This window comes from Halichoerus grypus, chromosome 8, assembly GCF_964656455.1.
Source record: "Halichoerus grypus chromosome 8, mHalGry1.hap1.1, whole genome shotgun sequence".
Classification (NCBI taxonomy): Eukaryota; Metazoa; Chordata; class Mammalia; order Carnivora; family Phocidae; genus Halichoerus; species Halichoerus grypus.
The window spans coordinates 91,391,027-91,407,024 of record NC_135719.1 but is presented as its reverse complement, the minus strand read 5'-3'; the positions used below and the strand labels follow the sequence as shown (position 1 = coordinate 91,407,024).

Below are 15,998 nucleotides of genomic sequence, written 5' to 3'. Positions count from 1 at the left end.
AAAGGGAAGTTCATTTCTACATGGTTATTACACAGGTTCAGGTCTGAGAAATTTGAGCCTCTTCTGAATAAAATCTGTGTCCTACATCTTTTCCTACCTACTTCGTGCTCTTTTTCATGTGGCCAATATAAGATCAGTTTTCAGTGAACAACTTACCTCATAGATACTTTGAATTTTTCTGAGAACAAGATAAAATTGTAGTTTGTTAATTCTCCATGCTGTCTTAGAGGCCAATAGTATGGTATGTAAGTGGAATTCATTTGACCTATGGTTCTGAATTACTATTTTAAAAATGGGGTTATCTATCTTAGACAAAGTCAGAGACCATCCAAAGATAAAAGTTAAAGGAGAAATAAGTGAAATGACATAAGTTAAAAAAATTTTCAATGAAAGGAAAAGGAGTGGTAAAAATACAAATAGAGGGGCACCTGGATGGCTCAGTCAGTTAAGTGTCCGACTCTTGATCTCAGGGTCATGAGTTCAAGCTCCACGTTGGGCTCCACACTGGGTATGGAGCCTACTTAAAAAAAAAAAAAAGTACAAATAGAATCTACTCATCACTAAAGGCCAAGCAAAATCCTTTGTTTCAACTAAAAACATATGCCAAGAGAATAATTCTGAGCAGAGTTCAGTACACTTTTTTTTAAATAAAGGGCCAGATAGTAGATATTATAGACTGTGTAGTTCATATGGTTTCAGTCACAGCCACCCAACTCTGCTGTTACAGTGCAAAAGCAGCCATAGACGGTATGAATGAGCATGGCTGTTTTCTAGTAGTTCTTTATTTATAAATACTGTAATTTGAATATCCTATTATTTTCACATATCACAAAGTAGTCTTCTGATTTTTATTTTAAACCATTTAAATATGTATAAATTACACTTAACTTGCAGACCATACATACAAAAAAACAGGAGGTAAGTTTGATCTGGCCTATAGGCCATACTGTGCTAATTCCTGGAATGAGGGAAGGGTTACTGCTTTAAATAAGGGTTATAGAATAAAATCCCAGAGATCCCCTTTTTGTTTAGAACCTCAGAGTTTGGCATGCAGAAGTGGCTTGGTAGGGTGGAAAAAGCCTTTGGAGCCAAACTGACTCTTGTTTCTGGGAATCTTCTTTCATAATCTGTAAAACTGAAGTAATATCTATATTCATATGGTGGCTGTATTAGCTTTTGCTGCATAACAAACCACCCTCAAAATTTAGTGGCCTAAATCAGTAAACATTATTCTCAAAATTGGTTGGCTGGAATGTTCTTACGGTCTGGGCCGGCCTGTCTGGGGCTGGATTATCAAGTCCTCTACTTTAGAATAGCCTTACATGTCTGGGGCCTCAGACTAGGGTGGCTACTTTCATGTGGCCTCTCATCCTTCAGGAAGCTAATCCAAACTTGTTCCCAAGGTGGTAGCAGGGTTCCCAGCAGCAAGAGAGGGCAAGCTCCACTGTGCAAGCACATTTCAAGCCTTAGCATGCTTTGTTTACTAGTATTCCATTGACCAGAGCAAGTCACATGAACAAATCCAGAGTTAATGTGGGAGGGATGGAAGAGGTATGATTCAATGGGGGCCATAGCTGCAATAATCTGCCACAATAGTTAGTATTTGTTAGTAGGCCAGCATAGTACCTGGCGCATAAAGCACTCAGTCAGTGTTAGAGCCTTCCTGTACTTGTCAGAGATGAGTGAAGAGTCTGACAGCTGTGATGATTCAAATTTTTTTAAGTCAGTCCCTAATTTTCTTATATCATAGTCACTGTTCTTGAGAGTTTGCTACATATCATTTTAGGGAGATGATGACAATCCCTGTAAACTTTTGAGAGCTTACTATATGCCACACACTGTTCTAAGCTCTTTATTTATATGCTCTTATTTAATTCCTGCAACAGCTTATGTAATAAGAGCTCATTTGCTCATTTTACAGTTGAGAAGTTCATACATAGACGTTAATTAATTAAAACTTGATCAAGGTCACCAGTGAAATTTCCAAGCAGAGGTAGTGTCAGAATCTACTGCTTCTGTTTGGGAGGAATACATACCTACATACCTAAATATATTAAAGGATAGCACTTAAGCAGGATTAAAAGATTGTAGTTGAATGTGCTCATTGATCACCCACCATTTACTCTTCCCTTTACCTGAGCATTTTATAATTTGTCTAAGTATGAAGAGAGATAGGATTATACATATGTGGTTAGATTATCTTTTGATGATTTGTTCTGAGTGATTGATACAGGTCATAAGGTTGAGTGTCTGAAAATCAGCATCATCTTTTGACCATTGATTCAAAGGGGAAAAAAATTACTAATATTTAAACAGGTTCCCTTGTTCTTTAAATTCTTCGTCATTGTTCTTATCACAGGGTACCTTAATTTTTCTTTTTTAAGATTTTTTTTTTTTTTTTGAGACAGAGAAAGAGACACTGAGAGCAGAAGCAAGGAGGAGGGGCAGTGGGAGAGGGAAAAGCAGACTCCCTATTGAGCAGGGAACCCAATTGGGGGTGCAATCCCAGGACCCCGAGATCATGACCTGAGCCATAGGCAGACGCTCAACCAACTGAGCCACCCAGGAGCCCCCACAGGGTACCTTAATTATTTTACTTCTGTACTCTAAGCTGTTTAAGCTTTCTTCTTTTCAAATATTTTGCTTCCAGATGGAAGAATGCTATTTACTAGCAACAAAAGGTGACTGCAAGCATGGGGAAGACTATAATTTTTATTTTTTGATTTTTCTATCTTTTGACATAGTTGCCAGGAATGAAAAAATGCAATTATTTATGTCTTTTTTCTTGGAGGTAGTAGGGAATATTCTAATTTAATACTTAAAGTATACACAAAGCTAAGTTTTATATGGTTCATTCAGTAAGCATTGTGTGCTCAGTTGTTACTCTTGAAGGTTTTGAAAGGAGGGTAGTGACTAAGACAAGAACTAGGGACTTATGTTTAAGTGCAAGAGAGAGAAACACACAAATCAACATGATAATTCATTTGATCAGTGTTGTAAAGAAAATAAAACTTGATGGGATAGAATCTTGAGTCATATTTTTTTGTTTTAGCCAATTAAATTCAGTATTTTCTCCATAAACCACTGTGTTGGATGCTACAGGATAATCCAGCATGAGTAAAGCATTAATACTTACTGTTCTCAAGCAGAACATAGGTAATAAGGATAGAGTTTGCAGGGCAAAGATCAGTGAAATACATGACTGACCAACAAAGGATTGAATGAGAAATGCCGTAAGGGACATAGAGGGGAGGAAGAATTGGAGGAAAGTAGTCAAAAGGTACAAACTTCTAGTTACAAGATAAATAAGTACTAGAGATATAATGTACGACATGATTGTAGCTAACAACTGCTATATGAAATATAAGAAAGCTGTTAAGTGAATATATAAATCCTAAGAGTTCTCATCACAAGGAGAAGACTTTTTTTGTTCTTTTCTTTTTATTGTATCTGTATGAGATGATGGATGTTAGCTGAATCTATTATAATCACAGTATACATACATCAAATCATGCTATACACCTTAAACTTCTACAGTGATGTATGTCAGTAATTCCTCAGCAAAAGTTGGGGGAAAAGAGACATAGATAAGTTTTACTTTGTTAGTGAATATATCACTAACATTCAAATAGAATGAATAAAAGATCCTGTAATGCCAAATTAATTTAGCACTCCAATAATAATTTGCTATGATTGGCCATTAGAATGGGCTGATGTTTTACCTTTTAGTTATCTTTATGAAGGTATGCTTGCATCTTCATCTGCTTCCAGTCAGTGAGTCAGTGTGTTGATTTTCATTGTTACCACATTAAGAATGTTACTGACCTGAGATGCCTGGGTGGCTCAGTCAGTTGAGCGTCTGCCTTCAGCTCAGGTCATGATCCCAGGGTCCTGGGATGGAGTCCCACATCAGGCTCCTTGCTCAGTGGGGAGCCTGCTTTTCCCTTTGCCCCTCCCCCTGCTTGTGTTTTTTCTCTCTCTCTCTGACAAATAAATAAATATATAAATAATTTTTTTAAAAAAAGAATGTTATTGACCTTAAGGATAGTAAAAAAAAATATTCAGGTTATTTCCTTTGAGCTTCCAGCTAGAATTTGAGAACGCAGGAAGTAATTGGTATAATTTTGTCATCTTAATTTGTTAGTTGTGTATATAATAATTTCTTTGCCAATTCTTATTTTTTATGTACTATATTTTGATGTGCAGAAGCCATCTGACTTTGATTTGACTAACTCAAGTTGTAAGAGACAGTACCCATATATTGAACTTCTTTTTTCATGAAGAATGGATTTTTAGATGAATTTTTACAGATTTTATTATGGTTGAGGTAGAAACAAACTATAAAATAGGTCTTCTTTGACATAATTTTCGCATTACACAGCTCTCTGGTCTTCTGATAAGTATCACAGGACTAATCTATACTTCATTGAGATCTAACAAGTAGACCTACTTCAATTAGCCTTTCTCATGTGCATTAATATTTTTAGAAAAACAATAAATGGTTTTCTTTTAAGCTGAAGAATAAATTAAATAACTTACATTCAGATCAGCCTTTATCCTAAGTAGTCTAAACTAATAAAGTTTTATTAAAGCAGTACTTTACTTATGATAAAATTCATTTTTAAATGTATAGTTGTGACTTCTGACAGTTACGTAACCTACCACAATAAAACATAGAACATTTCTTCTATTCCCCAAAAGTTCTGTTGTCCCCCTTTGTAGTCTACCCTTGCCCCCACCTCCTACCCTAGCCTATATGACAACCACTGATCTATTTTCTGTCCTTATAATTTTGCCCTTTCCAGAATATAAATATAAATGGAATCTTGGGTCTGACTCTTTTTTTTCCCACTCATCTGTATATCTATCCTTTTGCCAATACTACAGTGTCATTATTTACTATAGCTTTTTAGTATCTTTTATTGATTTTTTCCTGTGATGTGAAATGAATGCTTTTAGTTAGAGTTAATATTTCCTAATGTTTATCATTAGTATTTTTAAATTAAACTTTCTATTTTGAGATAACTGTAGATTCACATGCAGTTGTAAAATAATACAGAATTTCTCCCAGCGGCACTACCTTGCAAAATTGTAGTACAGAATCACAACCAGAATATTGACATTGATATAGTCATGATAGAGAACATTTCTATTACTACAAGGATCCCTCATATTGCTCTTTGATCACCACAGCCACAAATCATAGATAGTTAAATTTATTTTCCTTCTTCAGGTTTTCAGTTTTCTGAAACAGATATGACATGAAATCTGTATTGCCAGTGACAAAGTAACTTTCAAGTTTGAAAGTCTTATTCAGCTTTATTGGTTGAATTGAAAAACAGTACTGTGACTCAAAATAAATTTAACACATAAGATGTTTATAAACAGATCAGTTTTTAATAAAAATACCTAGTACACCTAATAGTTTAGCGTTTTTTCTTATCAGCTGAGATTTGACTTGGGTGCATATGATAGAAAGAATTTTAATGGCATAAGGAAATAAAAATTTTTCATGTAAAATTAAGTACCAGAGTTGCAGTGGAGGGGTGGGATGCAAGTCCACAAAGTTGTCAGGAACGCAGGTTTTTTCCTGATTTCTGCTCCATCATTCTAAGGTTGTGACCATCGTTTTCATTGTTCAGGGTGGCAGCAAGAGAGAGGGAAGGCAAGAAGCTTGCTTTTCTTCCTATGTCCGTCCTTCACATTGCAGCCAATTTAAGTGTTCTATAATACAAAATGTTGGTGGAGTACCTGGGTGGCTCAGTCGGTTGGGTATCGGACTCCGATTTGACTCTGGTCTGAGGGTTGTGAGATTGAGCCCCAAGTCAGCTTGAGATTCTTTCCCTCTGCCCCTCCCTGCCTCGAGCTCATACTCACTCTTTCTCTCAAATAAATAATTAAAATCTTTTAAAAAATAAATACTGTATGTTGAAACGAAAGGTCACTTGCTGCTAAAACTGTAGTGACATTTTATTGTATTTAATGTTTACTTGTCTCTGATCTTCATATGTTGGTCTTGCCTTCTCATAAGGCTATCATGTCTTCTTACATGTTGGTGTCACTATGCCAGGCTAACATAAAGCTGAGCACACAAACACTTTAAATGCCTGTTAATATGAATATACTAGTTGGAATTTTAAAGTATTTTGGTGAAGCTTTGATAAATTTGATTTATACTTCAGCCTAACTAACTCTTATGGCTTTAAGATGATAATTTTGAATACTAAAGAGCTTAAATAGCATGCCGACAATATCCAGGTATTTGACACTTATTAGAAATATGTAGGATTTAACCCGTGTGTCTCATACCTAGGATTTTATTTCCAAAGATTTTCATTTGAACTATATATCTTTTAATAATAAATTTAACCTTTAATAAGAATATAATGATTTTTTTTTTAAGTAGGTTCCACACCAGCAGGGCTTGAACTCAACGCAGGGCTTAAACTCAAGACCGAGCTGAGATCAAGAGTCTGTCTGACTCTTAACCCACTGAGACGCCCCCCAGGCACCCCAAGAATCTGATGGTTCTGATTATCTTAATGATATTTAGGTTTACAATAGGTCAAATGCCAATTGGAAAAATAATAAGACCTGATTCTCTGGTCCATGAAGAGTCTCAGAACAGTTCAAAATGAAACATTCTTTGAACTACTCTGATCAGTATGTCTGAAAAGTGAGCAGTTAACAAAGCAACATTTTCTGACCTCTTCTTCCCACTGACGAGTAATCAACATAATTCAGTCTTCTTGTTTGAAATAGCAGACTTGTTGAGCGGTCTACTTTCCTCCACTTAAATTAAGTATCACATAACCACCTTAATTTGAGGGTTTTTTTTTAACTCTGAACTTCAAATTAAGCATATATACTCTGTTTCTACCTATAAAGTTGAAGTAAGTATCCAAGCACAGCATTTTAAAATAAATGTTCTTGACACCTGTATTACAAAATAAAGGTTAATGAGGCAGCACAGGGAGCAGGTATAAAGTATGCCGTATTCCATTTTTAGAGACCCAAACAGAGATAGTCCCTTATGTCAAGTAAGGCTCCCCAAGTTTCTAGTCTTCTTTCCTTCTGCTGTTGACTGTTTGTCTTCTACTCCAAGTGCCTTGTAAAAACTCTGCATATGTTTCAATTGTAGAATGTTTTATAATTTTGCTTTACTGAATTTGTATTTTGAGATATAAATTGAACTATGACTGTTAAAACAAATTACTTTTAAAACAAAACCAACTTTTGGGGGAAGAGGTATATACCATATTCTTATAAAAGGCTATTTCCTTGTTCCGTTTGTCACTGTTACAGCTTTATGGCTAACTTCTGCTGTGTCCTCATTCTGTGCTGACTGCTGTTCCACAGACTTGCTTTCACACTTAAAAGTGTTTAAGTCATAAGCACTTTAGGAGCCTCTTGACTGCCTGGGCTTAAAGCTCTGAAATACCCTTGGGTCAATACAGTGTTTCTGTTCCCCCTCCCCCTCCCCCCCCCCCCCCCCCCCCCCGCTAGGTGTGGATTCGTGATTCTTTAACCTTTTTTACATTCCAATCTTCTTTGGACTCACTAGAACCAAGAAACTGTAGCAAATGGATTTGAAAGACATGGACTAAGCCTAATTAGAAATCTGTTAGAAGGTATTGACTTGACATCTTGAATAGTTAACTGAAGTTTAGCTTAGCACCAGCGAGAGGCCTGGCCTTGATTAGATTAGCAAGAAATGCTAAACCTGTGGTTTGTGCAAAGTTAATAACATTGCTAATAACTAGTATAATTTATATATAAAACATTTCCTACATTCTCAGCTATGTCTCTATACTGTACTGGTTTGCTTCTCCCTTATTCTGTCAGGGAATTGTATTTCTGTTATTTTTCTGTTGTTTTTAAATAAATTAGTTGTTGAATTCTTGTAGTTCTGTGGGCTCTACTGGGGATCATAGACTGTTCCCTTCAGTAGACTGTCAAACCATTTTAGGCACCACGCCAATCATACCTGAGCCTGGAGCAGACCCATTTCTTTGTTTTTCCTTCGTGACTACCACCACCATCACAACTTAGGGCTATTCACCTGGGCTCTGCCAGTGAAAACCATTTTTTTGTAACTTGAAGAACCTTGTCATAAGTTCACTGAAGAGCTTCCTTCATCACCACAGGGAACTCTGAGCCAATCATCCCTGGATGATACCCAGGCCCTTCAAAAGTAGGTCCATTTGAGGTGAAGGGGGTTAAGAGATACAAACTTCCAGTTATAAATAAGTCACAGAAATGAAAAGTGCAGCATAGAAAATATAGTCAGTAATGTTGTAATAGCATTGAATGGTGACAGATGGTGACTACACTTACCATGGTGAGCACTGCATAATGTATAGAATCGTTTCATCACTATGTTATACACCTGAAACAAATATAACATTACATGTCAACTATACCTCAATAATACATTTTTTAAAGTGGGTCCATTTAATTGATTCCTTGCATATTTTTGTGCAATTCATGTCACTAAATTACAGAACCTTTTTATTATTAGGCTACATAATTGCCTAACATTTTTGATAGGATTTCCTGTAGTTGTTCTCTTTAGAAACACTGGTTTATTTCTGCCAACCAATGGTGAAAGTCAGCCTGCAGTTCTTTTTACACCATTTGCATTTGCTACCAATTTAGGCTTGATAAATGAGCCTTCCTAAGCTTTATTGTTAGAACAAAAAAAAATTATTAAAAAAAAATGGTAAAATCAACATAAGATTTGCCATTGTAATCATTTTTAGATGTATAATTTGGTGTCATTAAGTACATTCACAATGTTATGTAACCATCACTACTATTTCTAGAACTTTTTCATCATTCCAAACAGAAACTCTGTACTCATTAAGCAATAACTCCCCATTTCTCCCTCCCTCCAGACCCTGGTAACCTTTATTCTACTTTCTGTCTCTATGAATTTTCCTATTCTAGATACTTCATATGAGTGGATTCATACAATATTTGTTATTTTTTGTTTGGCTTATTTCACTGAGCATAATGTTTTCAAGGTTCATCCATGTTGTAGCTTGTATCAGAATTTCATCCCTTTTTGTGGCTGCTCAGTATTCCACATTTTGTTTCTCCATTTACCTATTGGTAGACATTTGAGTTTTTTCCACCTTTTGGTTATTGTGAATAAAGCCCTTATGAACATTGGTATACAAGTATCTGCTGAGTTCCTGTTTTCAATTCTTTTGGGTTTATACTTAGAATTGCTGGGTCATATAATAATTCTGTGTTTAATTTTTTTTAGGAACCACCATATTGTTTTCACAGCAACTACACCATTTTATATATTCCCACCAGCAATGCACAAGGGTTCCATTTTCTCCATATCCTCACTAACACTCATTATTTTTCATTTTTTGTTCTTTTAATAATAGCCATCTTGGTATAAAGTGGTATCTCATTGCAGTTTTGATTTTGTATTTCCCTTACGATTAATGATGGCTGAACATCTTTTCATGTGCTTATTGCCATTTGTATCTTTTTTGGAGAAGTGTCTATTTAGGTCCTTTGCCTGTTTTTGAATCGGGTTGTTTGTTTTTTGTTGAGTTATAAGAGTTCTTTATATGTTCTGCCATGTCTTTGTCTGGTTTGTGTATCAGGCTAATGTTGGTGTTATAAAATGAGTTAAGTGTTATATCCTCTTCAATTTTTTGGAAGATTTTGAGAATTGGTATTAATTCTTAGAATGTTTGGTAGAATTTGCCAGTGAAGCTATCTGGTCCTGGGCTTTTCTTGTTGGAAAGTTTTTGATTACTCATTCAGTCTCCGTACTACTTATAGATCTATTCAAATTTTCTATTTCTTCTTGGGTCAGTTTTGGTAGTTTGTGTGTTTCTAAGAATGTGTCCATTTTATCTAAGCTATCCAGTTTGTCAGCATACAATTGTCCATAATCTTTTCTTATAATCTTTTTTAGTTCCAGTAAAATCACTAGTAATGTCCCCACTTTTACTTCTCGTTTTAGTAATTTGAGTCCTCTCCCTTTGTTCTCAATTCTTTAAGAGCAAGTTGTAAAGGAGTCACATATGATACTTTTAATTGAACCTATATAACACTCAGAATGAGGGAAAATGAGCCAAGAAAGATGATGATTTGAGGGCTGGATTCACCTACATAGTCTATATTTTGTTGGTTCTTAAATCTTGGGGTGCTGTAAAACCAATTGCTTTCTTCAATTTGGGTATAGTGTAAATATTTCCTAGCAGGAAATCCATGGTCCTGGTTTTCTCTGTGCCTAACAGCACTATTAGATATTTTTAGAGTATACTAAAGATGTACTTCTAATGGAGAGTTAATAAGCACATGATAAAATAAATGTACACTAATGAAAATATGTGCTATTATTTTATAAAAATTCACCAGCTTCCCAAAATGAGTCTGCTCTGAATATACTGTTTGTCTTTCTGGAATTGTATGATTCCCTTTATTTTGGCTGTAAGTGACAGAAATTAATTTTGAAAAAAAAGGCAAAAGGGTCAGTTATCAGTTTATTGAATCAAAGGAAAGATTAAATAGCTAAACCTAAGATGAGCAAAGCACAGCTAAGTCTGAGGAAGAACAAGAATAAGAGAATTGATTGCCTGTAATATCTTTTTCATCTCTCCTCTCTTCTCTCTTGTTGGCTTCATCTTCTCGCTGCAGTTACATGCTTCTCATGGCAGGAAACATGGCTGCCAACAGGACTGATTTTTGCTTTCTAGATTCCAAATTTTAAAATCTTGGAAAAGATTGGGGCGCATGGGTGGCTTAGTTGGTTAAGTGTCCAACTCTTGATTTTGGCTCAGGTCATGATCTCATGGGTTGTGAGATCAAGCTCCATGTCAGACTTCATGCTCAGTGGGGAGTCTGCTTGAGATTCCCTCTCTCCTGTCCCTCTGAGCACCACCCCCCGGCACACATGTGCTCTCGCTCCCTCTTCCTCTCTCTGAAAGTAAATAAATCTTTAAAAAAATAAAATAAAATCTTGGAAAAGATGTATTGGCTCAGCAAAAAGGTGCCCACCCAATATCAACTAACTCTGGCCAGGACCCTGTGGGAACATGACAGCTCTACTAGCAGCCATGTGGAGGGAGGTGGGGTATGGGAAGAATGAAGTTCCTAGGAGAATGGGGATGGTGACTAGATAGGCAGTTTTATGAATGCCCACGATATATCAAAACGTGTTTATGGTACGTAGGATGACCAAATGAATGATAAATAGCTAATTGTCTAATCTTGAACCACTTTTTCTCAGAGAAAAGGGATTTACCCCATTGGTAAATGTAGGTGTATATATACTTAAGATATTCTTAGTTAATAAAACCTCCCCCAGGATTGCCTAAGAGTTGTTTTCTCTTCCCCTCTTCTCTTCTCTGCCCCCAAGATCCCGGCAACCGATTATCCACTTTCTGTCTATGGATTTGCCTATTCTGAATATTCCCTATGAATGGAATCGTATACTATGTGGCCTTTTATTTCTGGTTTATTTCATTTAGCATAATGTGTTCAGAGTTCATCTATACTTCATTTTAATTTTTGTGTTGAATAATATTCCATTGTAGATATACTACATTTTAATTATTGCAAATTGGCATAGTAAAAATGGGATAGAGAAATATTTCAGTTGTGGTGAATATGTCTGAAGTTGCAGCCCATAAAATCCAGATAGAGTGGGCAGAGGTTAAGGAACTCAAACTAGAGGCAATAAAGAAATGGGCAAAAGAAATGAACAGACATTTCTCCAAAGAAGACATCCAAATGGCCAAGAGACACATGAAAAAAATGCTCAGCATCACTTGGCATCAGGGAAATCCAAATCAAAACCACAATGCAATACCACCTCACACCAGTCAGAATGTCTAAACGAACAAGTCAGGAAACAACAGATGTTGGTGAGGATGTGGAGAAAGGGGAACCCTCCTACACTGTTGGTGGGAATGCAAGCTGGTGCAGCACTCTGGAAAATAGTATGAAGCTTCCTCAAAAAGTTGAAAATAGAGCTACCCTATGACCCAGCAATTACACTACTGGGTATTTACCCCAGAGATACAAATGTAGTGATCCGAAGAGGAACCTGCTCCCCAGTGTTTATAGCAGCAATGTCCACGATAGCCAAACTATGGAAAGAGCCCAGATGTCCATCAACAGAGGAATGGATAAAGAAGAAGTGGTATATATGTATACAATGGAATACTACTCAGCCATCAAAAAATGAAATCTTGCCATTTGCAGCAACATGGATGGAACTAGAGGGTATTATGCTAAGCGAAGTAAGTCAATCAGAGAAAGACAATTATATGATCTCACTGATATGTGGAACCTAAGAAACAAAAGAGAGGATCATAGGGAAAGAGAGGAAAAAATAAAACAATAGGAAACCAGAGAGGGAGACAAACCATAAGAGACTCTTAACTATAGGAAACAAACTGAGGGTTGCTAGAGGGGAGGGGGGTAAAGGGATGGGGTAACTGGGTGATGGACATTAAGGAGGGCATGTGATGTAATGAGCACTGGATATTATATAAGACTGGTGAATCACAGACCTGTACCTCTGAAACCAATAATAACATTATATGTTAATTTAAAAAAATAGAGGCAATAGAACTAGTGAATAGGAAATTTTATAGAGATCAAAAATGCCAACAAAAGCTACAGTGAGAATAAAAAAGGTTATGATCAGGAAAATTTCAGAATTTAAAATGTTGGATGCTTTGAAAAACTATAAGATCCAGTCTGTATAATGACATATTATGCCAGTATTTGATTTTCTAAGCAGTAACTTTAGTTAAGAATATAATTGCTGGGGCGCCTGGGTGGCTCAGTTGGTTAAGCGACTGCCTTCAGCTCAGGTCATGATCCTGGAGTCCCGGGATCGAGTCCCGCATCGGACTCCCTGCTCAGCAGGGAGTCTGCTTCTCCCTCTGATCCTCCCCCTCTCATGCTCTCTGTCTCCCATTCTCTCTCTCAGATAAATAAATAAAAAATCTTAAAAAAAAAAAAGAATATAATTGCTGGGACACCTACGTGGCTCAGTCAGTCGAGTTTCTGCCTTCAGCTCAGGTCATGATCCCAGGGGTTAGGATCGAGTCCCACATCGGGCTCCCTGCTCAACGGGAGCCTGCTTCTCCCTCTTCCTGCCTGCCTCTCTCTCTCTCTCTCTGACAAATAAATAATAAAATAAAATCTTTAAAAAAAAAGGAATATAATTGCTAAGAATCTTGATAAATTGACCTTTGTATTATTTTAAGTTGTAGCTAACCTTTGCTTAAATTTGATGTTACAGATTTTCTATTAATTTGGTTACATCAATGAGTCATGGTTTCTACAAAACAAAATATCTTTTCAGTTGTTCAGAATAATTAGATTGTTCTGAAATGCTTGATTATAAATATCAAATAATTTGCGTTTTTCAATGTATCATTTTCTTTCAGGTTACAGTGTAGGATTTTGGAAGTCCTCCCTCCATCACATCAAAATGGCTTTGCTAATGGACATGTCAGCAGTGTCGATGGAGAAACTATTATCATCAGTGATAGTGATGATTCAGAAACACAAAACAGTTCCTTTCAAAATGGGTAAGTGATTTTTATTAATTTTTAAAATGTATATCAGATTGGCTAATGATACCCTATTGAAATAATTTTCTCTTTAATCCTTCCCTTTTTCCTTTGTAATCATAGAGTGTAAAATCCATCTAAGTGATGTGGTTCAACAACACGTGTTAGAATTTGCAAAATTGAAAGTACCTAGTTAACTCTAGTCAGCTGCGTAGGAGCAATTGAAGTTCACCTCATTCAGTTACACTTAAACATTCCAATTTGGTTTACTTGGGAAAATTAATTCTGTACTTTAATTATTATACTTAATCACTTTATGGTGCATATGGTAGAGAAACTAACCTTCTGCAATTCAGTCAGTTGACAGCCTGGGTCAGCTGAGTGCTCCTGGAGAAAAATCACACAAGCCCATGTAGATTGGCATTGTCTACAGGTAAATTTAAAATCTCAGCTAAGTCTTCAACTGATTAAAAGTCTTCTTACATGCTTTAGCCCCACTCCGTCTGTTCTCCACAACTATCTAAATCTTTATTGCTCCATTCTGTTCCCTCTCTGCCTTTTCGGCATCTCAAAATTAAAAATGCTTTTTCCAGTCTGTCTTGTGTCTTTTTCTTCCCTGTTGTCAGTGAACAGTACCATAATAATCTAATCAGAAACCTAACCTGAGGCTGCTCTTTTTTTTTTTTTTGAGCATAGTTGGCACACAGTGTTATATTAGTTTCAGATTTAAAACATAGCAATTCAGGGTTCCTGGTTGGCTCAGTGTGTAGAGCATATGACTCTTGATCTCGGCGTCGTGAGTTCAAGCCCCACATTGGGCGTAAAGCTTACTTTAAAAAAAAAAAAAAAAGACATAGTGATTCAACATCTCTCTATACTTATGCTATATGACGTAGTGATTCAATACCTCTCTCTATACTTAACGCTCACCACAAGTATAGATATCATCTGTCACCCTACAGTGCTATTACAGTACCATTGATTATATTCCCTATGCTGTGCCTTTGTAGTCCTGTTACTTATTCATTCCATAGCCGGAAGGCTGTATCTTCCACTCCCCTTCACCCATTTTGCCCATCTCCCCCCCCCCCCCCCCCCCCGGACCATCAGTTTGTTCTCCGTGCTTAGGTCTGATTCTGCTTTTTGTTTATTTATTCATTTGTTTTTTAGATTCCACATACAAGTGAAATCATATGGTGTTTGTCCTACCCATGTTGTCACAAATGGCAAGATCTCATCTTTTTTATGGCTGCCTAAATTCCAGTGTGTGTGTGTCTTTACTCATTCAATGGAATAAATTGAGTTGCTATTGATGGACACTTGGGTTGCTTCCATATCTTGGCAATCATAAATAATGCTGCAATAAACATAGGGGTGGGGTGCATATATCTTTGTTAATTTATGTTTTTGTTTCCTTTGGGCAGATATCCAATACAGGAATTATTAGATCATATGGTATTTCTGTTTTTAATTTTTTGAGGAACCTCCATACTGTTTTCCACAGTGGCTGTACCAGTTAACATTCTTATCAATAGTGCACAAGAGGGGCGCCTGGGTGGCTCAGCTGTTGAGCGTCTGCCTTCGGCTCGGGTCATGATCCCAGGGTCCTGGGATCGAGCCCCGCATCGGGCTCCCTGCTCCGTGGGAAGCCTGCTTCTCCCTCTCCCACTCCCACTCCCCCTGCTTGTGTTCCCTCTCTCGCTGTGTCTCTCTCTGTCAAATAAATAAAAAATCTTAAAAAAAAAAAAAAATAGTGCACAAGAATTCTTTTTTCTCCACATCCTCACCAACACTTATTTCTTATCTTTTTTATTTTTGCCATCCTGATAGGTGCATTTCCCTGTTTATTAGTGATGTTAAGCATTTTTTTTTAAGTAGGCTCCATGCCCAATGTGGAGCCCAGCGTGGGGCTTGAACTCATGACCGTGAGATCAAGACCTGAGCTGAGATGAAGAGTCAGACTGCTTAACCAACTGAGCCACACAGGAGCCCCAGATGTTGAGCATTTTTTTTTAAAGAATTATTTATTTTTAGAGAGAGTGTGCGTGCACGAATGGGGGGAGGGACAAAGAAAGAGGTGAGAGAGTCTCAAGCAAACTCCCTGCCAAGCAGGGAGCCTGACTCAGGGCTTGATCTCAATACCCATGAGATCATGACCTGAGCCAAGATCAAGAGTTGGACGCCCAGGTACCCCTTGAGCATTTTTTAATGTGTCTGTTTGCCATCTATGTGTATGTGTTCTTTTGAAAAATTTCTGTTCGGGTCCTCTGCCCATTTTTAATTGGATTATTTGGAGTTTATTGGCATTGAATTGTATTGGTTCTTTATAAATTATGGATATTAACTCCCTGAGGCCACTCTTAACTACTTCCTTTATGTCCTTTGCAGCTGAAATATCAATAACTATCAAATTCTGTCCTTCAGAACCTTGTAATT

General features: G+C 36.8%; 1 protein-coding gene across 4 annotated transcripts in view; it reads left to right on the top strand.

The window, feature by feature from the left end:
* BAZ1A (bromodomain adjacent to zinc finger domain 1A) overlaps window positions 1-15,998 on the top strand; it is a 92,657-nt gene that overhangs the window by 21,498 nt on the left and 55,161 nt on the right. For all 4 annotated transcript variants that reach the window (XM_078053563.1, XM_078053561.1, XM_078053562.1 and 1 more), the window contains one exon: window positions 13,437-13,580. In XM_078053563.1, coding sequence (XP_077909689.1) covers window positions 13,437-13,580 — 144 coding nt within the window. The remainder of the gene's footprint in view (window positions 1-13,436; window positions 13,581-15,998) is intronic.